This window comes from Hibiscus syriacus, unplaced genomic scaffold (assembly GCF_006381635.1).
Source record: "Hibiscus syriacus cultivar Baekdansim isolate YM2019G1 unplaced genomic scaffold, ASM638163v2 tig00110201_pilon, whole genome shotgun sequence".
NCBI classification, from domain to species: domain Eukaryota; kingdom Viridiplantae; phylum Streptophyta; class Magnoliopsida; order Malvales; family Malvaceae; genus Hibiscus; species Hibiscus syriacus.
Window position 1 is genome coordinate 817145 of NW_024062624.1, and position 22864 is coordinate 840008.

The 22864-nt window shown below is 34.7% G+C and overlaps 2 protein-coding genes and 1 pseudogene across 2 annotated transcripts; all 3 read left to right on the top strand.

Moving 5' to 3' along the window:
* The first annotated feature begins 220 nt into the window (after window positions 1–220).
* Window positions 221–4768, top strand: LOC120218901 (annotated as a pseudogene).
* A 9612-nt stretch (window positions 4769–14380) lies between these two features.
* LOC120218734 (protein BIG GRAIN 1-like B) lies at window positions 14381–15852 on the top strand. Its single transcript, XM_039215635.1, has one exon. The coding sequence runs from the start codon at window positions 14395–14397 to the stop codon at window positions 15763–15765; it is 1371 nt and encodes a 456-aa protein (XP_039071566.1). The 5' UTR covers window positions 14381–14394; the 3' UTR covers window positions 15766–15852.
* A 3682-nt stretch (window positions 15853–19534) lies between these two features.
* Window positions 19535–21165, top strand: LOC120218902 (serine/threonine-protein kinase STY46-like). Its single transcript, XM_039215791.1, has 4 exons — window positions 19535–19771; window positions 19856–20140; window positions 20212–20868; window positions 20956–21165. Exons 1-4 carry the CDS (start codon window positions 19535–19537, stop codon window positions 21163–21165), a joined length of 1389 nt encoding a protein of 462 aa, XP_039071722.1.
* The last annotated feature ends 1699 nt before the right edge of the window (window positions 21166–22864 follow it).

Consider the following 22864-nt stretch of genomic DNA (forward strand, 5'->3'; position numbering starts at 1 on the left):
GCGTTTTGAGAGCAGAGTTTATATCTAACGGTTAAAAATTAAAATATGTTTAAAATGGAGTTTTTAAACTAATTGAAAAAATAAAAAAATTCGGTTCTTTTATTTGTAAATGTTTTTATCTTTATGTCACATGGATTCTATTTATTTATAATGTCTAAAATATCATTTATTTATTTAAAAATACTTTTTAATGATAATCTCAAATATTTAAAATATACCAATGGAGATTGGTTCAAGTAGTAAGTAGTTTAATATAACTTAAATAAGAGTTTGAGAATTTGTTGCGGAAAATCCTGCTAAGAGACTCACCTATCAAAATTAGATATGCGACACAGATTGATCCAGAGTAATTAAGACGAAACCTTGAAATCAAAAGAAAAAAAATCAAAATATTAAACTGAACAAACAAAAATATTCTTCGACCGTATTTTCAAGAGATATACCAAACTATCGGATAGTTCTGTTGTACAACAGCCTAATATACAGTTAAGGAAATACGCTACAGGAAATGTTAATATTTTTTAACATTTTCGATAAAGTGCTACCTAAAACATTTTTTCTACTGGAATTGTTAATTTCGTTATTTAATTTCGATAGAAAAACTAATATAAAAAATAATATTTTAAGTAATACCAAATATTAATATTTTTGATAAAAAAATAATATTTTAAATAATATATTTTTAAAAATATTAATATTTATCACAACATATTTCTTTAAACTTATATTAGTTATGCAGTGCCTTATTCATCCCCACTCCAAAGTCAACTGTCTCAACTCTCATCATTTGTTAGGTCTAAGAATCTCATTCCACAATCTCACGCTCTCTTCTGCAACATTGGTCAAAAACCATTTATCATTCCAACTATCCATAGAAACCTTTACCAAAAGCTCCAGTCCCAAGTCAACATCCATTATGTCATCAGCTTTCAAGCCTGAACAAGCCAGGCTACCACCTGCCCGCGCTCTTTCCACTCCTCCTGTCACCAAGGCAATCTCTTTTGCTTATTTACTGTATATATATATATCAGTTGCTGTTTTTAATTGTGTGTATGATAAAGTGATGAGTGATCTGTTTTTGGTTGTTGCTATAGTTCAAGATTGGGCTTTGCCAGTTGTCGGTGACACCTGATAAAGAGAGGAACATAAAGCATGCTCGTAAGGCCATCGAGGAGGCAGCTCAAAAGGGTGCCCAGCTTGTTGTCTTGCCTGTGAGTTATCTTTCTTGTCTATGTCTCAAGGTTTCTCCTTTTCTGATGCTCGAATGAAGGGTTTCGTTAGGTAACAGTGTGTGCATAATTTAGCTTGGTTGTATCAGATTCCAGGCGTGAAAATTGAGAAGCTTGCTGGATCTTAGGACATTATGTCATACCAGATAAGATTGTAAACTAATTAATTGTTGCATATAACTACGTGGATGATTTATACTTCAATCTTGTTACTCGGATAGAGCTAGCCTTGAATGATGACCATGCCTTTTAGTTAAAGCTTTTTTCCATTTTAATATTTTTTGGTGAAAATGGAAGTGAAGTTTTTCACGTGAGCCAAATATATGGTGGAATATTTAGCCACATTGGTGTTCCATGAAATGTTGGTTTTGGTGTTCACCAATTACGTCTAATAATTTTGTGATTAAACATCTCAAGGCCCTCCCTTCCTGTCTGTTATTCTGTACCAGGAAATATGGAACAGCCCATATTCGAATGACAGTTTCCCACTTTATGCTGAAGATATAGATGCAGGGCATGACGCATCTCCTTCGACAGCTATGCTGGCTGAAATTTCTGGTCAACTGAGGATCACGATAGTTGGAGGCTCTATCCCTGAACGCTGTGGGGATCAGTTGTATAATACATGTTGTGTCTTTGGTACTGATGGAAAGCTGAAAGCCAAGCACCGCAAGGTAGAGGCACTTCCAATCTCACATGGTAGTGTATAGAAAATGCACTCCATTCTGGAGCCACATGTTATTTATTGTCCATTACGCAGAATGGTTTGACTATGGTGCAACATCTGTCAATTCATCACCTGTATATAAGCACATACATCTACGTGTATTACTAGATGATTAATCCATTTAATATTCCGTTATTGTTCTGATTGTGTCAATTTTTTGTTTGGTATCATCAAAACCTTGATGCCTGCTGCAAGAAAATGATCATTGGTCTTAAGCTTTATATTTACCTTTTGCCACTAACTCGTCAGTATGCTAGTCTCAAATATAAATATGTATCAGTAATCAAGCACAAATATTTGTGGTATATGTTGCCGAGTTGGCTGCTTCCTTTAGAGTTTAGACAATCCTAAGGTTTACTGATGTCGTTTTGAAGACCCCCTTTCAAGCTGGTGTGCAGATTATTTATGAATTCTTTGGAACTACAGATCCACCTTTTTGATATTGATATTCCTGGGGAGATTACATTTATGGAATCCAAGACCCTTACAGCTGGGGAGACTCCTACCATTGTGGACACAGGTTGATGTTTCCTTAAGACTTTTGCATGCATGGACATGTTAACCTGTCCATAATTTTTGTTAAAATCATTTTCTAGATCATATATGGTAAATCATCTTCTCCCATGTCATGTAACATTTATCTGGTCCTTACATCTCTGCCATGATTGGATGAAGTACTTTGTAAGATCTTCTACAATTAGATTTCACCAACAAGGAATTGTTTTCAGCAACGGAATATACTGGGTGAGTAATTTTCCAAGTGGGAAGCTAATCATCAACAGTTCATGCAGATGTTGGGCGAATTGGTATAGGGATTTGTTATGACATTCAATTTCAGGAATTGGACATGATATATGCCTCAAGAGGTGTCTTTACTTCTCCATTAAACCGTTATACAATTAATTTTATTTTCAACGTTGGCTTTTGTTAGCTGATGAATTCAACTATTATGTCCTAATTTATTTTATTTTTGTGAGTTTGGAGAATTATTATCATGACCTACTTCTCCTGTGTTATTTTGATGAAAATAGGTGCTCACTTGCTATGCTACCCCGGAGCATTTAACATGACAACCGGACCATTGCATTGGGAATTGTTGCAGAGAGCAAGGTGCTAGTTATTTCCCTGCTTTTACTCTCCTTGCTAATTCGTTAAACTTCACTTGAAAAACAAGAGAAATAAGGTAGGTTGGAGAGGGGATGTAGTAACTGCAGAGAGCAATGTGAGAGTCAGCGTTTCAATTCTTTTGGCCTTGCATCCTTACAGGGATGGTTCCTTGTTTTAGTTTTAGCTGGACCTACTAGTTCTTTACTTGTAAGGAACTCCGTACATATCAGTTCTTTTATATTTAAACATTACCTGCTGAGTTTGCTTTGCCAAGAGACCAACAAAATTACTTGATGAAATGGAATTTATCATGTTTGAACATCCAAAACCATCATTTAATTTATAGGGAGAAAATTATATTAGTTGTTTAGCAATGAATTAAAACTTAGCTCGAGCTGTACCAGTTTGTCCTCCAGATCTGCTCCTTTTTGCTATGAACATCCAACCTTTGCTGATAAAGTGAACTAACTGTTATTATGCTGAGGTAGTTTGTTCATCTACTAATGTGTTCCGTGCTGTTCTGTATGCAGGGCTGTGGATAATCAGGTATAGCAGCAAAATTTTCCTCTCTACAATTGATCAGTGTAAAGGCTTTCATAATCACATAATTGTCATACTTTACTGTTTGGTTTAATAAGACAGAGTGCTAGTACATATGAAAACTAATGTAAATCATGTCTGTATATAGTCAAAACGAGAATGCAGAGTATTTGGTTAGAGTAATATGTTGGACTCTGATGTTGTTCTAGATGAGTAGTGAAGACATGGTGTACTTAATTTCCTTCTTCTTTATTATGCTTCAAGAAACACTTGAATATATAAGTCATGTTCTGATGTCACCATAGATACTGGATAGTGAAAGTGGAGTCGATTCATCAGAACTGGTGTCTTCAGATAATTTGGAGATCTAGAACACGAATATCTGATTGCGCATAAAGGAGTTATTTTGTGTGTGTGTGTGTGTGTGTGTTTCTTTCCTCTCTAACAAAATCTAAATGACAGTTATATGTTGCAACTTGTTCACCTGCTCGAGATACTGGAGCCAGTTACATAGCTTGGGGTCACTCAACCCTCGTAGGTCCGGTGAGTAGATGCTTGTTTCTTTAGCTCTTTTGTGGATTACCAACATACGGCTTTGCTTCTGTAATACATGTGGAATGCCAGCCTTCCTGATCCTTTAAAAGTCTTTTGAGCAGACAAGTACATAATTAAGTTTTTGCGTGTGACAGTTTGGAGAAGTCCTGGCCACAACTGAACATAATGAGGACATAATTGTAGCAGAGATTGATTATTCAATACTTGAGCAACGAAGGTGACTCGGCTTTTACATGATATTTGTTCTATGCATACTTTCTAACTAATTTTACATGAGATTTATTCAATCATACTTTCTAACTAATTTTAATTGGGTGCTTGTATGAAATGCAGGATGAATCTCCCTTTGGCAAAGCAACGACGTGGTGATCTCTATCAGTTGGTGGATATTCAGAGACTCGATGCTCATTGATTAGAGAAGTGAACCATGTAAAGATCTGTGATTCATTGTGAGAATTTTTTATCAAGAAAGGTGGAATTCTACTAAAAATCATGGGACTGATCTAGTCCTTTATTTGGTTGAAGAAAACCAGAAGTTAATGGGATGTTAATCATTCGGATGATGGCTTTGAAACCCATATTTTAACAATAGCTGGATGTGTTTACTTTATTGTGTGTCGTTATCTTTTAACAAATGTGGACCAAGTCAACCATTCTTCTTCTCCTTGCTATCACTTTCAGTCTGTTTTATGGTTGAATGAGCAAGTCAAATCCCGTGGACAGATAGCAGGGAATGTGGGTCTACGCTAATAAGTATCATGCATGCATGCCCAGAAAATGTACTAAAAACATAATACAAGAGTGAGACAGGCAAGGTTTACAATGTTGTCTGCAATAATGAAGAACGATGAGGTAAAAGCACAATCGGGTGTGGCCATGCAGCACTCAGCTAAGTAGACAAGCAAGCAACCCTCCGCATGCATACCCACTTTTATTTAATTCACTCCTCGCCAAATTTTCTACTCTTATTTCACCTATCAATATTTGTATTTTGATGCAAATGAAATAATGATATTAAATTACAACCAAAACAAAACGTAACAGTGTTTATCGCGACATTATAATTATATTTATAACTTAAAAATATAATATATTTTTATAAATAAATCTATAACTACGATATCGCAACAACAGTCGTATATGCAACAAATACTACAACCCGTAAATTAATATCATGCTGCTGCCAAATAATGAAAGAAACTACTATATACACGGCGAGACAGTGTAGGTGAACATCTGGAAAACTAAACCTTCAAATGAGCTGACGTGGGGATGAGAGCTAGTAGCTTTTAAAGCGCACGTGAATTACTGACTATAGTTCACGTGCCTTGGTCAGGTGTGGGGCACACCCCACATTTTAATTAAGAAGAAGGAAATAAAATCAGTCATCAACTGTCCCTACTTAGTTCATTAGCGTTCCTAATTCAGGAATTAACATATTAATTTGTGTCACCGGAAGTATAAGAAACTAAATAAATCAGATCGGATTTTAAAAGTTAACAACATTATAATAGATCAGCTTAAAAAGTTGACAGATTTTAATTATTGCAATTATATTGTAAGAAAGATTATATTTATTTGTGGATTCCAAAATATTTTTATTATAGATACACGTATTAATAATATAAATTTTTTACATGTAGATTGACATAAATAAAATTTTAAAGTGCACAATCATTAATATAAATAATTAACTTAAAAGAATTTAATTTTTAGAGTGAACAAGTACTCATTCTAACTAATATGTAGATCAATCGATGATTATGTTAAGGGATGGTTATGGATGTCGTTAGGGACGGACACATAAATTTATGTCTGTGATACAAACTTAAGAAGTTATATTAAAAATGTAGGGGTGCGAAATTAGATAAGCTATATGAGATATAAAGAAAAAAATTAAAATTTCTAAGAGTGCGGCCATATCGCAGCTACCCTCGATTCATCCTTAGATGTCGCTTCTATGATAACTTATGTCCTCGAAATTGAGGTACATTAGCAAACCAGAAACGGCAAAAACATGTGATCTTGACAAGGATTTTTGAAGCATACTATCCCTTGTTGGATTTAAATAGAGATGGTTACACAATGCTATGTAATAGTTACTGTATGATTCTATGTTCTCCATTCTTTTCGGGGTTCTTAATGATGTTACTGGTTCATGCACACTGTTGTTTTTGGCAAGGGTTTTGCATAAGCAAGTAGGTGATCATGTGTAGATGGGGTTTAGTAAATAGATTAAGGTGGTGTTTGTTTTTAAAGAGGTAAAATGTTTGCAGTCTGCGGACCACATCTGCAGACATCTGCAACAGAAGAAGTAGACAAAAAATCTGCAGTCTACAAGAAGAAGATTATTTGTTTTTTAACGTCTGCAGACTGCTAAAATAAACTGAAATATAAAATAAACTGATTTTTTAAACTTAAAAGAGTTTTACAATACTGAAATTTAAATAATTTTAGTTTTATAATACTGAAATTTAAATAATCCATACAACTACAATAATAAATTTTTTAAAATAAATCAATTCATATTTTAAAATAAATCAATCCACATTTTAAAATAAATCAATCCATATTTTAAAATAAATCAATTCATATTTTAAAACAATTTTTTTCCATATTTTAAATTAAATCAATCCATTTTTTAAAATAAAATTTTCCATATTTTAAAATAAATCAATCCATATTTTAAAATAAATCAATCCAAATTTTAAAATAAATCAACTCATATTTTAAAATAAATCAATCCATATTTTAAAATAAATCAATCCATATTTTAAAATAATTTTTTCCATATTTTAAAATAAATCAATTCATATTTTAAAATAATTTTTTTCATATTTTAAAATAAATCAATCCATATTTTAAAATAAATCAATCCATATTTTAAAATAAATCAATTCATATTTTAAAATAAATCAATCCATATTTTAAAATAAATCAATCTATATTTTAAAATAAAATTTTTCGTATTTTAAAATAAATCAATCCATATTTTAAAATAAATCAATCTATATTTTAAAATAAATTTTAAAATATATTTAAATGATTTTAATTTTCCCGCAGACCTTTGAAGACATAAAATCATGTATGCACCAAGAAGAGTCCGAGCAGACATTTGAATAATTTCTGTCTTCTAAAAAACAAACGGTATACGAAGCCTAATATCTGCGCGTGGTCTGCACGACACAAATATAAGAGATTTAAAGAGGTTGCACAGTAAAAATAAACTACCTCTAAGAGAACTTGGCATGGCGTTTTGGTATTGCACGTGATGTCTTTAGACTCCTCGATGGGCACCTCCTTCAAATTTAATTCGTCCACATGGTTTCATTCTTTGTTAGATCGGTGGCTCCAATCGATTCCATATCATCTCACCATTTATGTCTGGGTTACATTATTCAGGCATTAGATAAGGACTGTGGAAGTTGTGCTTTATCTTCTTTGATATTTTGAAAGACGAGCACTCCAAATTTAAGTTTTATTTTTTATTTTTAGTAAAAAAAAGGAGAAAACCAATTTAATTACACACTACACAGCCTCATAATATTATTTCTGTGATTTACATCTCTCTAAAACAGATGAATTATATAATTAAGTGACGCTTCGAGTAAAATTAAATCGTTTATTTGATCTTGTACAAAATTTATTAAGTGATCCGTACATTTATTCCCTTAACGAAAAATATAATGAACTTTCTTGACTTAATCCTCCTTAATAACCATCTTATAGTCTTTAATCAAAACGTTTATTGGATGATCCCATGGGCGGAGCCAATGCCGATTGACACCCCCAAAAATTTCCAATTTTTTATTTTATATATAAATTTAATATATATAATATAAAAAAATAAAAATAAAATGACATCCCTTTTAAGAAAGTTTTGAAACCCTTTAAAATGACATCTTATATTAGCTTAGTTATATTCTATATTAATTTATTGAGCCTCACTGTTATAAATTAATTTATATGATTTTATTTAAATACCATAATTTAAAATCATTTATTTGATATCGGGATCTACAATCAAACATAAAATACCTAATACCTTAGTTAAGAGTAATCTTGATTGACTCTCCACGATTATACTGATTAAGTATTTATATTTTCAATCTTTGTCATAAATATTTCATCCAGATATTATTTATATCATGGATCAGTTCTAATTTAATGAGATTTCATTGTAAATGATTGAATCATTTTTGATACCATATACAATATGTGTTGTTTTTCGAATAAATGTTATTTTTTAAAATAAAAAATTTGATACAAATCGTATGATTAAGATTTATTTTATGGTACGTTGTCGTATCGATTGGAGAATTGTCTTAAAATTGTAATATTTATTTCAGAAGGAAGAGATTAATTCAAAACAGAAAAAAGAAAATAATGATATATTTCAAAATCATTTAGATACAATTATTCCTTTCAATGATGTATTAACAACAATACCGCAACTAACTGGTAATTTAAAAAACCTAGAAGAGACAACGAGCCTTCAATAATTGATAGAAACAAAATAATACATGGCAACATAAACAAATCTTTTTCTTTAACTAATAACCATTTTCTCTCTCTCGATAGTAGGCCTATCGTTCTTGGATTTCTGTGGTTATTTCTTGAGGTTGACTCAATTTTGGGAGAGGTTTTGGCGGGGTTACATGCTAGGTTGTATGATTCTTTGATTGGGGAGGGGGTTTATGGCCATCAATTGGAAGAGTTTGTTTGTTGGTACAAATGAGCAATCTTTGGAATCTTTTTCCTTCGGAGAGCTGCGAAGGATAGGTGACAATCATCCCTCCGAAGTATGTGTTTAATGAGGGGTTCTCTGAGTGACATTATTCATTGGTGGGACAATTCATTGGGTCAGCTTTCAATTTTGGATCCATGCAAAATATTGTGGAGCTAATGTGGGGAAAGTCTTCGATGGTGAAGGTAAATCTCGCTGGTTCAAATCTGTATGTGTTTTCCTTTACGAATAGCACTGTAAGGGACTGGGTTCTTGAAAATGGTCCATGGCATATTCAACACAAGCCACTGGTGTTGAGGAAATGGGAGCCTAATTTGAAGAAATTGGACCTTGATTTGGCTAGAATACATGTTTGGGTTCAACTATTCACTGTTTCGTTTGAGCTTTATTCCAAGAAGGGATTGAAATATATCTTTAGTGCCTTAGGTAATCCGCTGTATATGGATATTGTCACTGCATCAAAAGAGCATTTGAAGTTTGCAAAAGTGTGTATTGAGGTGGAGACGGGGGCTTGGTTAATATTCAGATGTGAGATGGTTCTACTGGGGTAGTTAAAGTTTTCATTCCTGTTGCTCCAAGTGTAAAACCTTTGGTCATTCAGATAAGACATGTGCTGAGGGTGAGGGGGAAACAGGGGTGGAGAGCTAAGAAAGACAAAAATCCTATTGGGGATGGGCAAGGGGCTTTGGTGACTCATGAGATAGATGCTCAGGTGGTTGTGATTCCTATTGAGCAAGGTGATATGGTTCCTGTTGTGCAGGTGGTGAATGACTGTGATAGAAATCTAGTGGTTGTGGATAAATGTTATATTCTAGTTTCTATAATTGAGGATAAAGAGAAATATGGGGTGGTTGTTGAAGAGTATTCTATGTTGGGTACTTCTTCCCATAAGAAGAATAGTAGAGGAATGAAGGTGGAAAAGGCTAAGGCTACTTTTGTAGGCTCTTCAAACAAATTTGAGATTTTAAGGACTGTTTGGGAAGAGGGTGATGGTTTGAGAAAACCTCGACTGACTTCTCAAGGTGTTGTTAATATGTTACAGGTGATGAAAGTAAAGAATAATGATCAAATAAAGAAAGTCAAAAAAAGAGGTGATGATGATTGTATAGTTAGAGGTATTATTTCTTCTTTTTCCTTATGATTGTTTTTTTTTAATATTAGGAGATTTAATCACCCCAAAAAATGGCTAAGGTGCTAAGTATGGTTGAAAAACTGCATGTTGAAATCTTGTGTTTGATTGAGACTAGGGTTAGAGAACAAAAGGCTAATGATGTTATTGCTAAATTTATTGTTGATTGGAATTACTGTTGGAACTATGATCATGTGGGGAATGGGAGGATTTGGGTGATATGGAGGAAAGGGATACAACTCTCTATCTTGCATGTTTTTTATCAGTCTATTTCCCTTCATGGTAGTTTAGAGGGTAAACTTGTTGTAATTAATGTGGTTTATGGAAGTAATGATAGAACTAGTAGGAAGCTATTATGGCAACAATTGCATTTGGTTGAATCTTTGGTGGGAATTTCTGCTTGGATAGTTGGAGGGGACTTTAATGTTACTGCTAACATTAGTGAAAGTTCACAATTTGAAGGGGCAGTAGCCAGGTTACTTCTGATATGGAAGACTTGCAAAACTGTATGAGGGAGCTTGGGTTGGAGGATCACCCTTATTTTGGACCTATTTTTACTTGGTCAAATAAGTATGAGATTGGTTTTTTAGCAAGGAAACTTGACAGAGTTCTTGGTAATGATGTTTGGTGTGATATTTTTTTCCTGATTCTCATGTAGGTTTCAAGCACCAGGTGTGTCTGGTCATTGTTTAGTTGCTGCTTGGTACACTTAGGAGAGTTTAACCTCCAAACCAAAGCCTTTTATGTTTTTTTAATTTCTGGATTTTGCATCCTCAATTTAGAGAGTTGGTGAAAAATTCTTGGGATGAGCCATTACAGGGTGATCCTATGCAGGTTCTTTTTTTGCAAGTTAAAGAGGTTAAAACCTGTGTTGAGATCTCTTAATAGGGATTATTTTTCTGATATCTCTCAAAAAGTTGTTGCTAAGAGGGTGTAACTTGAGGAGTAACAGATTTTGAATCTGTCCAATATTGGGTAGATTAATTTGGAAGCTAAGAAAGTGTTGGAAATGAAGCTGGTTGAGCTGGAGAAAGTTGAAAGTTTGTTTTATCAACAGAAGGCCAAAGTTAGTTGGATTCAAGAGGGGGATCAATGCACTAAATATTTCTATTCTCAAGTTGCAATTAAAAAGAAAATGAACACCATTAGAGTGTTGTAGGAGGGGAAAAGCCGGAGTCTATTGATGATATATCCTCTAATATGGTGAGGTTCTTCACTAAGCATATTGGGGTTGTTAATGAGATTGTTTAGGGCTGTGATGCTGGAGTTTTGAAAAACTTGATTAGCCATTCTTTGCTTACTGTGGCTGTTAATGACTTGACTATGGAGGTTACAAGAGAGGAGATCAAGACTATTTTTTCAGTCAGGGGAAGGTCAAAGCCCCTAGGCTTGATGGTTTCACAACTGATTTTTTTTAAAGTTGTTTGGAGCATTCTGGGGAGGATGTTACTGCAGTTGTTAAGTATTTATTTTACTTCTTCCATTTTGTATCCAGCTTTTAATTCTACTACTATAACCCTTGTTCCAAAGGTACCTAATCCCAATATGGCTAAGGATTATAGGCCAATTTCATGTTGCTTTGTGATCTACAAGGCCATTACAAAGATTTTTGGTTACAAAATTGGCTCACCTTTTCTCTGGAATGGTTTCTAGGAACAAATCTTCTTTTGATAAGGGTAGAAACATAGTGGACAACACTCTCCTTGCCCAAGAACTGGTTAGAGGATATGGTAGGAAAGCTCTCTCCCTTATATGTGTTATTAAGGCTGACTTGCAGATGACTTTTGACTCATTGAGCTTGGAATTTATTCTTTGAGTCTTGGATAGTTTGGGGTTGCCTGCTCAGGTGAAGAAGTGGATTGAGGTCCGTATTATTGGTTCTAGGTATTTCATATCCTTTAATGAGAGTTTGGTTGGATATTTTAGGGGTAGAATGGGCATTGGTAGGGGGATCCATTATCCCCTTACCTATTTGTACTGTCAATGAATGTGTTATCTAGGCTTTTAGATGAGGGTACTGCAAAGAAGATTTTCTCTTATCACCCTAAGTGTAAACAGTTAGGGCTAACTAATATGTGCTTCCCAGATGATTTATTGATTTTTTGCAGAGGTAACATGGACTCCATTTTGGGAATTAAATGTGTGTTGGATAAATTCTATGAACTTTCAAGTTTGAGGTTGAATGCGTTAAAGTCAAAGTTATTTTCTTCTGGTTTGACTGAGGGGCAATTAGCTTTTGTGTATGAGGTAACTGGTTTCAAGCTTGATGCATTATCTGTAAGGTATTTTAGGGTCTCATTAGTCCCTAAAAAGTTGATTGAGAGGGATTATACTTGTTTGGTAGAAAAAATTAAGGCTAGAATTGGGTAATGGTGTCCAACAGATGGCTTAGTTATGATGGAAGGGCTCAATTGATTGGTGGTGTGTTCTTTAGCATATCTAATTACTGGTTCAGCCAGTTGGGGATGCTTTCTGCTGTCATCAGGCGTGTGGATCAGCTTTGTGCTTTATTTTTTAGGAAGGGTGATGACACTCCTGCTAAGGGTGTTAAGGTGAAGTGGGATTGTATTTGTGCTCCTAAGTCTGAGGGGATTAGGAGTTAAAAGCTTAAAGAGTTGGAACAAAGCTTGTGTTCTTATGTTGATGAACAATATACTAGCTAATGATGGTTCTTTATGGGTGGCATGGATTAATGCTTATGTTTTCAAGGGCCAGGATTTCTAGCAGGTAGTTTATAAACCTCATTTCAGTTAGATCTTGAGAAAGGTGTTGGGTTGAGGACTGAGGCTTGGCCTTTATTTGTTGGGAGTGTTGACTGTGGAAGGATAACAATGAGATAGTTGTGGGGTGAGATGAGGGAAAAGAATGACAATGTGGAGTGGAAGAAGTTAATGTGGTTCTCTATGAACATTCCCAAGCACTCTACTATTGCTTAGATGGCAGCACTTAACAAGCTGCCTACTACTGATCGACTCATAAGAATAGGAATCAATGTGGATGAAGGTTGTACGATTTGCAATGGAGATAGGAATGATGCTCACGATCATATTTTCTTTGAGTGTGTTTTCTCTATAAAGGTTTGGGAGGATGTTTTGAGGTTATGCAAAATCTACAGGTTTGTAGGCAGCTTAAGTGGAGAGCTTGCTTGGGCTACCTCTAGGCTCAAAGGCAGATCGCTCTTGGTATACATCCTTCGTGTGGTTTGGTGTGCCCATATACATTATGTATAGGAAGAGAGGAACTGGAGGTAATTTAGAGGTGTTAGGGGGAGAGTAGATGAGATTGTGATAATGTGAACCAGACACTTTGCCTTACTTGGGGAATTTAAGTTTTTTCGGTTGTCTGGGTTGTAACTTTGTTGTTTTTTATAGCAGTTTTTGACTGCTTCCTGGATAATAAGAGAATTTAACTTATCCAAAAAAAATGATTTACTGACTATAAGATATTTTGATGAGTTTTATAACTATTAAAAGTTATTACATGGTCTCATGACTATAGAAAATTGTTTTGTTGAGACTCTCGACTATTAAAAGTTACAAAATAATCATCTAACTATTCATTATGTTCCAAGCTCTTCCTTTTCTGCTAAAAAAATAACGGTAGTCTGAGTTGGACATTAATCTACTAACTGAGATATGGTAAAATATGAGTTTGGAACATAAAGATTAGTTGGTTGATCATTTTGTAATCTTTAATAACAATTTTCTATAGTTAATGAATCATTTTATAACTTTTAATAATAAGTAGATTCAACAAAACAATATTTTATAATAGGAAGATTATTTATGCACTTTCCCCAATAATATAAACATGTATAATATAATTCAATTAATTCAATTCAATTCAATTTAACGGTTCATACAAAAGTTAAAACATACATGATTAATTTATGTTATATAAAGTTAGCTTTTTTAATATTATATTTTATACTTTTGTATAATATATATATTTATATAGTTTACCCAAGATTGCTTTTTTTGAAAAATACCCAATAAATTATCTGTTCCTAAAAGAACATACGGACCCACGCAAAGGCTGATAGACCCTTCTCCTTCTGCAATGGATTTGATCAGACGGTCCAAAATTCAAAGTGAATGAGGATGGAAGGGCTAATATGGGATTAGCGGAAAATGGCAGAGGACTGCCACGTATACAGATGACAATCTGTAATAGCCTTCCATTGTTAGTAAGATGTAAAATACCTTTATATAGTACCAAGCTTTTGTTCCCCCCTTCACTTCAATCTTCAATTCAAAGCTCTGCAATTTTGCTCTCTCATCGCTCTCTCGCTTATTTATATATATATAAAAAACAGTTTCTCTGTTCATTTTGTGAGCCCATTTTTACGAATCGAGAAGCCATGTACAGATCGGAGAAAACAGTGCACAGGCATGAGAGAGATAACCCATCCTTTTCTTCTACTCTGCTTGACAAAATCTGCCGTTCCATCGATGATGGTGACACCACAAATGGCGACTTGAAATTCTACAGGGAAACAATGCAAAAGAAACAGAGCAAAGGTACCATGAAATGCAACAAAAGTGGAGGCCATGGTGAGGAAGGAGATGAAGAGATGTCGAGTATCCGACAAGCTTGTTCGATCCAGAAATGGATGGAAAAGAAAGTTAATCAAAAGGCGAATGCAGGCACGAAACAGGTTTTCTCTCGCTTCCAAAGGAAATCACATCATGAATATGATCATGACCATGATGCGGTTTTCTTCAGCTCCACTTCCACCTCATCTGATTCCAGTTCCGGTGGTTTCTCATCGTCCGACACTGAGTCTATGTATGTTACGAAATCCAAATCATCATGCTTTGTAACATCAAGGCCGAAACCTGTTAGGACCGGCGTGTCGGTTCGGTCGGAGAAACCAGTCAAAACAGAGAGGACTTTGTTTTACGAACAGAGACAGTCGCATATGCTCGATGATTATCATTATAGTTCAGCCTCCGACTATACACCAAAGTCCCACAAAAGTCTCTCCAGTTCAAAATCAAGAGCCACCAAAATTTACGGCAATCAAAAGAAGGTGAAACAGCCCATTTCACCAGGCGGCCGAATCACGAGTTTCATCAATTCTCTGTTCACAACAAGCAATTCAAAGAAAACAAGGGGTGCTCCATCTTCGATCCTAAGCTGTGATGATGAACGGAAATTGAAGTCCAACCAGGTTTCAACTTGTTCTTCAGCTTCCTCGTTTTCAAGATCATGTCTAAGCAAGAACTCATCTTCCACGAGAGAAAGGCTGCGTAAAGGAGTAAAAAGAACTGTTAGATTCTGCCCGGTGAGTGTGATCGTTGATGAAGACTGCAGACCATGTGGGCAAAAACGCTTATACGAAGAAGAAGACTCGTCGAATACAGTGTCGGTTACGGCCCCCGCCGTATGGAAAATTCAGAAATCGCCTTTGATAAAGGTCGAAGAAGAGAAAATGTTTCAAGTAATGGAAAAAGCTAGGCGAGTGGAAGAAATGGCTGCAAAGTTTTTGAAAGAATATCATCTAAACCAGAGCAAGAACGACTTCATATCAAGGGACAGTCGCAGTCATTATGTTACGGAGGAGATGGATGAAGATGATGAGGATGCAGCGAGCTATTCGAGTTCGGATTTGTTCGAGTTAGATCATCTGGTTCTTATTGGTAACAACAGGTACAGAGAAGAGCTTCCAGTGTATGAAACTACTCATGTAGAAACAAATCGGGCCATTGCTAATGGCTTGATAGCATAGTTAATTTTCACTTTTTTTTTGTTCCAGTCTTGTTTATGCATTGTTTTATGGCCAAATTTTGGTGTAAATATCCAGTGAATTTCATTTCCATTTTGGGCATACTTACAAGAATCGTTGTTTAAGTGAAACGGGAAACTAAAGGTAGCATGTAAGACGTGAAAAATAAAGGCAAAGTATAACATGAAAAAGGGAAGGGAAGCATGGATTTTGGTCCTTTTTTTCCTGAAAAAAAGTAAGAAATGGGGATCTGTGAACTCTTTGATCATGATCTGGAACTGAAGAGATTCTCACAGTGGCATTGGATGGAACAAGGAACGAAGAAAAAGAGAAAAGAGTGGGAAAATGAAAGATTCGAATGAATGAAAGACAGCGATGTGTGTGTGGATTGTGACGGTAAAGGCAAAGGCAGATCTTCTTCCCCCCCCCCCCCCATGGGAATAGCGAAAGTTGATTAGGAGGTTTCTTTTGCTTTCTTTCTTGAACATTGTGTATTCAAGCCTCTTCCTCTTATTTGTGAATCCACTTACACAAATTAAATTAGATTCACCATTTTCGGTTTTTTTCCCCTTATCTAAGATTTTTGTGTCTTTGATAATGACATGAACTACGTTAAGTATCGGAATAGGATAAATCAATAAACCCAAATTCTATTTATTTTTCAATCATATAACTCAAATCTAATACGTATTAGTAAACGAACATTAACAAATTCAATGGTGGATCCAAAAATATATTTCGATATAATATATGTATTAGTAATAGAAATTTTTTGTATAAGGCGGATACAAATAAAATTTCAGACAGGATATTATTAGTAAAAATTAACATAAAAAATTCAAATTTCAACGTCCACTCTGGCGTACACATAGATCCACCACTGTTAACAATGATGACAAGTGGTGTTCGTCGAAAAAAAATATTATTTCATGTACTGTTAATGAAATTAGAAGATCATAAACTCTTGAAATAATGATATATATATATATATATATATATATTAAAAATAGATATATTATAAGGACAATTATCATCTTTTTAACTATATTTGTGAAACTATCCTCTTCATTAACAGTATACAAAATAACTATGATATATATATATATTATTAATATAGCAATTTTGCTATTGGCAACCTCCAAGAAGTCGGTAAAATGAAATGAAATTGGACGAGGAAACACTGAAATGGAATAAGAAGAGATAGTGACTATTTAACCAACTTTTAACAATTAAGTTTGAAGTTAAAAAAGTGTTCATCTCTCAGTTTATATTAATGTAAGTGAACTTTTATGATTGCCTATAAACGCACCATTAGCAGTACTACGTGTCACGTGGTGAGAATGGAATTAGAGTTGGCAACGTCAAAAAGGACGGGTCTTTCCACGGAACCGATAATTATTGCTTTAGATAAATGTTATTACCATCAATAATATTATTTATATATAATTATATAAAATAATCATTAGATTGGTTGTTTAAGGCGGCAGTGGATTTGTAACTTATTTTCAAGAGCTGTAGGCGGAGAAATTCGTTGTTTATTATATTTTAATGCACTGTTTCACTTTAGGGTTTGAGGGGGGAAGGTCGAAAGTAGTTGCAACAAAAGCTTCATTGATTAAATATAGCATTAGTTAAGAATCTATCAGTTGTTAGAGATTCTGCGTAGTGGGAAAGAACCGACGAAGTTACTACCAGCAGTGATGAGAAGATTTATAATTATGTTGTGTCCGTTTATCTTATTGGTATTTAAAATTATTTATTAGCTTCGTGTTGTGTCTATCATTACTATTAATTCATTTGTGTTTCAAATTTTGGTAGGAAGGGTTGTATTAATGGAGAATCGGATTAGCTTCGAGTTTCGAATTTTCTGTGTGTCGTATAAGGCATGAAAAAGACAGACCAACCAACCACCAATGGGTTTATAAAAGTAATAGTTAGGGTTCTCTTCCAGGGTGTATTCCTTCAACATCTGCTAAAAGCTTAATCGTGTTCAATTTCATATGAACTTAAATATATGTTTTTACGACGGCAACTGGATCTTAATAATAAAAATAATTAAAAGTACAACGTACCTAAACATAGAAAAGAAAATGAGGACGATAGTTAAAAAATTTATACACAAAATAAAAATATTAAATTTAAAGATACGAAAAAATACTAAATATTTCATTGAGAATGACGTTCAACATCAAAAGAATCTAATAACCTTCGTAAAATTCATTGTCTCTGTCGAACGAGATGCTTTACGAAGTGGTAAAGGAGTGGTGAGTGAACCACATAATTTTGCATGCTGCTTCGCTACACAATTCTGACAATACGTTCAATATCAGCAAATAATATTTTACCAAAGAGATGATCTAACAATACGTAAACACTGACAAATCAATCAAAAAACAAATATCATGGGGGGTTTTTGTGCGAGAACTAACACGACCATAGAGTTCTGTGAAAAAAGTGCCAAAAGTCCTAAGGAGCATGCCACAAGGACAGAGAAAAAGCCTACCACAAAATCAGAGAAAAGTGTGTTACAATGACAGAGATTTCTATTTAAAATTGAAAAAAAAAACAAATAACATAGTATAAAAAAGATAAGAAAAATAATAATTAGCAACTGTTGATAACCAATATTAAAATTTGTGCTGCATCCGATTAAAAAAACAAAATAAATTTTAGATATTTTCTTAATTAAAACGAATCATAATAAAAAGCATAAGGAAATATTTAATATATAATTACGTAAAAGTAAATAAATCTTATAATCTTATCTATTTCAATCGTAAATAGTAATAAATTTGTTGGTTTATTACATAAAGAGAATTCATTGTTGTTTGCCATAAAGAAAACAAGAGACCCCCATTGTTTTAATCATCAAATGCCGATTATTTTGGAAGCTGCTAAATAACCTTCTTGAATGGTTCAATAATTTAAGCACCGTTCTTAATGTTCAAGTGGAACCAACCCCCTGCAGAACTAAATTTCAAACTTAGCAAAACCTCGTGTAGGTTGGCAATGGAATCCGCCTCTGCAACTTCATTATTTGCTTTGGTAGAAAATGACAGAGATTTTATAAGTTTTCATTACCCACCTTTTCCTTTTCCTTAGTCTTTCATCCACAAAAGTAAAACAAGTGCAGTGGGTACGATCCATGTTAGATCCACCAAAGATTCAATCTTAACAATAAAGGGAAAAATACGAACGGAGTAACCATCAAGATCAAATAATAATATAAGAAAATAATGAAGTAATATACAAGACAGGAGGGATTTGGGAGCAACAAACAAGGATAATGTTATATTAAGTTTTTTTTATAACCAGTGCTATTAATCTGTTAATCGATTAATCCAGATAAAATGTTGTAAAAATAAAAATGATCTTCTTAATTTAATTTATTCGATTTACAATGGTAAGAATTCGAACGCAAGAATTGCATTAAGTTTCGGTATCCATGCAGGCACGCACGCTTTCAGAATTCGCAGGGTAATACGGATTCTGAAAATGATTTTTTTAGGTGACCACGCCTGACGAATGACGGATCAACATTTCATTATTTTCATCGTCACTTGAAGATCATAGGAAAACGAACCCTCTACTTATTACAAGGACTCTTTCAATCCCACTTTACAATTAAAATTACCCTCTAGTCCATTGGAAAATCCGTCTAAAAACTGTCGTTTAATTACCATAAAACAACAAGTATTAAACCAGTTTATAACCACCATTACACCATAATCAGCTTAACCAAGCCAAAAAAAATCATTAATAAAGACATAGAATGAACTCGAGTTCGGGTACCCCAGAGCAGAACAGGGACACCATATCGCATCATCAACAAGCTCTTGTAACAACGAGACCCCTGGTTAAAACGGAAAAGGCTACACCATCTAGGCAACTCTGCTTTAGCTTTAATGATTGTTTGGGAAAAGGGTCGGTTGCCTCCGCGAACCCACATCGGCTGCAACAAGGAACGCAACAACGTTCGAATCACCCGAACTCCAAATTAGAGAAGCAGGTATTCGGACCACACTTTTATTTGTTAGGTGAATCCACGATGCATGTGCTTTCATAATTATGTGTGCTTTGGGCTTTGGTGAAGGTGGCAGAGCTTGAAAAGGAGGTCCAGAAACAGAAAGAAATCCGGACCATGTACAAAATGAAAATGGAGAGAACACAAGACTATTTAAGGTACAGTCTTCAAATAGCACAGGATAAAGGATTCTTGGACCATATAATTAACCGCAAATCTCCTATTTCTCGGGATGTTGTCCTCGATGTCAATACCAGCGCTCCTCAACTCCCTGCCTCAGCTTCTCACCAATCCGATATAGGCCTACTCATCGATCAAGCCAAGTTGAATGGATGGTTCATCAACCCTCTCGAGGTAGTAATGTTTGAAGTGAATATTGTAAATGTTGAAAACCAAACTTTTTATGAGTTTGATCATTGAAGCAGATTGAGTTGCAAGAAAAAGTTGGTCAAGGGAGCACTGCAGACATATACAGAGGCATATGGAGAGGCATTGAAGTCGCAGTGAAGCGTGTATACCCCGATTTCTTTGAAAACAACGAGAATGGTGTAGCGTTTTTTGCTCAAGAAGTTGAGACATTATCTAAGCAGCGCCATCGCTTTATACTCCAGCTAATGGGGGCATGCCTTGAGCCGCCTATGCGAGGTTGGATAGTGACAGAGTTGTTGAGCATGACACTAAGGGATTGGTTGCATGGGCCTGGAAACAACCGGAAAAAAGGCAGAGCAACACAGCTTCCTCCATTCGAAGAGAGATTAAGCAAAGCAGTGGAGATTGCACAAGCAATGCAATATCTCCATGAACAAAAACCCAAAGTCATTCATCGTGATTTGAAGCCTAGCAACATTTTCCTGGACGATGCCAAGCATATCAGGGTGGCCGATTTCGGACATGCTCGGTTTTTAAGCGACGAAGAAATGGCACTTACTGGAGAAACGGGAACTTATGTTTACATGGCACCAGAGATTATCAGATGTGAGCCTTACAATGAAAAGTCCGATGTCTACAGCTTCGGGATCATTCTCAATGAACTCATCACCGGAAATCATCCTTATATTGAGACAAATTATGGACCAGCCATGGTAAACAATCAATTATCCATTGACATTATTTCTCTGGTGTTGAAGTGTTATAGCCCTTAACACATATCCATTGGATGTTGTTATTAGATTGCCATGGAGGTTGGAGAAGGAAAGCTAAGGCCAGCACTACCAGAAGACAATGGCGAATTGGGAGAGGTGATTGAGTTGATTTGCCAGTCATGGGATGAAGACGCTTCTGTTAGACCAGCCTTTGCAAGCATCACATCCACTTTGTCAAATTTCCAAATCAGATTCAAAGAAAAGTACTGCTTAGTGCAGTATTCTTCCCTACACTAGCATCCCTTCCATTATACAACTAGTATAATTTCAGTATCCTGATTACATTTCACTACAGTCTACCTCCATGTTTTCTTTTTTAGGGTAAATTACTCTTGTTGTCACTTTTATTTAGTTTTTTATATTTTGATCATTCAACTTTGAGAAATTATATTTTAACCACTTACATTATGATTACAAGAAAGTATCTATTCAGAATTCTCTCAACCAATTGACAATAAACGCACACACAAATTACTCTTGTTGTCACTTTTATTTAATTTTTTTATATTTTGATCATTCAACTTTGAGAAATTATATTTTAACCACTTACATTATGATTACAAGAAATTATCTATTCAGAATTCTCTCAACCAATTGACAATAAACGCACACACCCCCTACAGACGTTACTTCTCAAACTTGAAATCTCTAGGGAGAACAATACTCCCTTAATCACTAAAGTCGATTGATGAGCTTCATAAAATGATCGTATATTGACTTTCATTACATCAATAATGTGACACACTAACAAAAACAAATTTTTTAATTTAATCTCAAGATTTTAATCAAAATAAAAATTAATCATTTTAAAATATGTCATAACATCAATGGAACAATATTATTATGATTATTTTATGATAAATTAATGATATAAATTATTAAAATATAGTAAATTTTAAAAATTAGGGTAAATTATGTGAATAGTCCCTTATGTTTTGGTCTGACCGACTTTGTTCACCAATTTAAAAATTAAAAGAAAATGGTCCCTAACATTATCAATCCTTCCGATTTTCACATGCTCCTCCTCCTCTTCTTTTTCTTCTTACATAACCTGCAAACGAGGATAAGAAACCAAAATTGAAGCACTTTCACGCTCCAATTCAAACCAAGCAAAACCCAGAAATGAGAACAGTCAAAAAAAAAACTCAAACAAATCCAATTGAGTTTTGTGAGTTGTGATGGAAAATATGATTCAAATATGAATCCACACTGAAGTGAAGGTACATCAAATCCTTGAAACAAGAGCTTGCAAAATCCAAGCAGTCCGGAAAGAGTATGCATGATGCGTTGTTGGCTCAAACTAGAGAGTTGGAGAAAACCAATGTTTCACTCAAAGAATCCAGGCAAGAAATCAAATCCTTGCTCGAGACCTCACCCGATGTTGCTTCACACAGGTCCACAAGTGATGACCATTCTTTGGTTGAATCCCTCGAGCATGAGCTTCGATTGGTTAAAGCAAACTTGGCTAGATCACAAGGAAGGCCAAGAATCTAGCCATCTTCTAAGCCTAGGAGAACGACAAGAAAGCCGTGGATGATTTAGCTATGGCATTAAAGGAAATGATTATTGAATCGAACCAAACCAAAGTAACAAAGGAAGAGCTTAAGACGACAAAACGGGAAGTTGAGGAATTTAAGGTGAAGCTAAAGAACGTGGAGGAACCATGCATGAAAGAGAAGAGAGAAGTTGGTCGACCAAAGAACATTGCGACGAGATTAAGGTTAGAGGCTAAGGGATGTCGCGCTAGAAGAGTACAAAGCATTGCAGAAATCACTTAAAGAAGCTGGGAAACAATCAATAGATCCAAGAAAGAGATTCAGAGACTAAGGGACATAGTGAAACAGGCCTTAAATAAAGCAAATGTAGCCAAAGAAGCATCTAGCATTGCCAGAGAAGAAAATTCCCAGCTCAAAGACGCCCTTGCACAAAAGGAAGA

Coding starts and splice junctions, on each gene's coding strand:
- LOC120218734 (XM_039215635.1), top strand. CDS start 14,395: ATGTACAGATCGGAGAAAACAGTGCACAGGCATGAGAGAGATAACCCA.
- LOC120218902 (XM_039215791.1), top strand. CDS start 19,535: ATGAACTCGAGTTCGGGTACCCCAGAGCAGAACAGGGACACCATATCG. Junction 19,772..19,855: donor ACTCCAAATTAGAGAAGCAG/GTATTCGGACCA, acceptor GCTTTGGTGAAG/GTGGCAGAGCTTGAAAAGGA. Junction 20,869..20,955: donor CAAATTATGGACCAGCCATG/GTAAACAATCAA, acceptor TGTTGTTATTAG/ATTGCCATGGAGGTTGGAGA.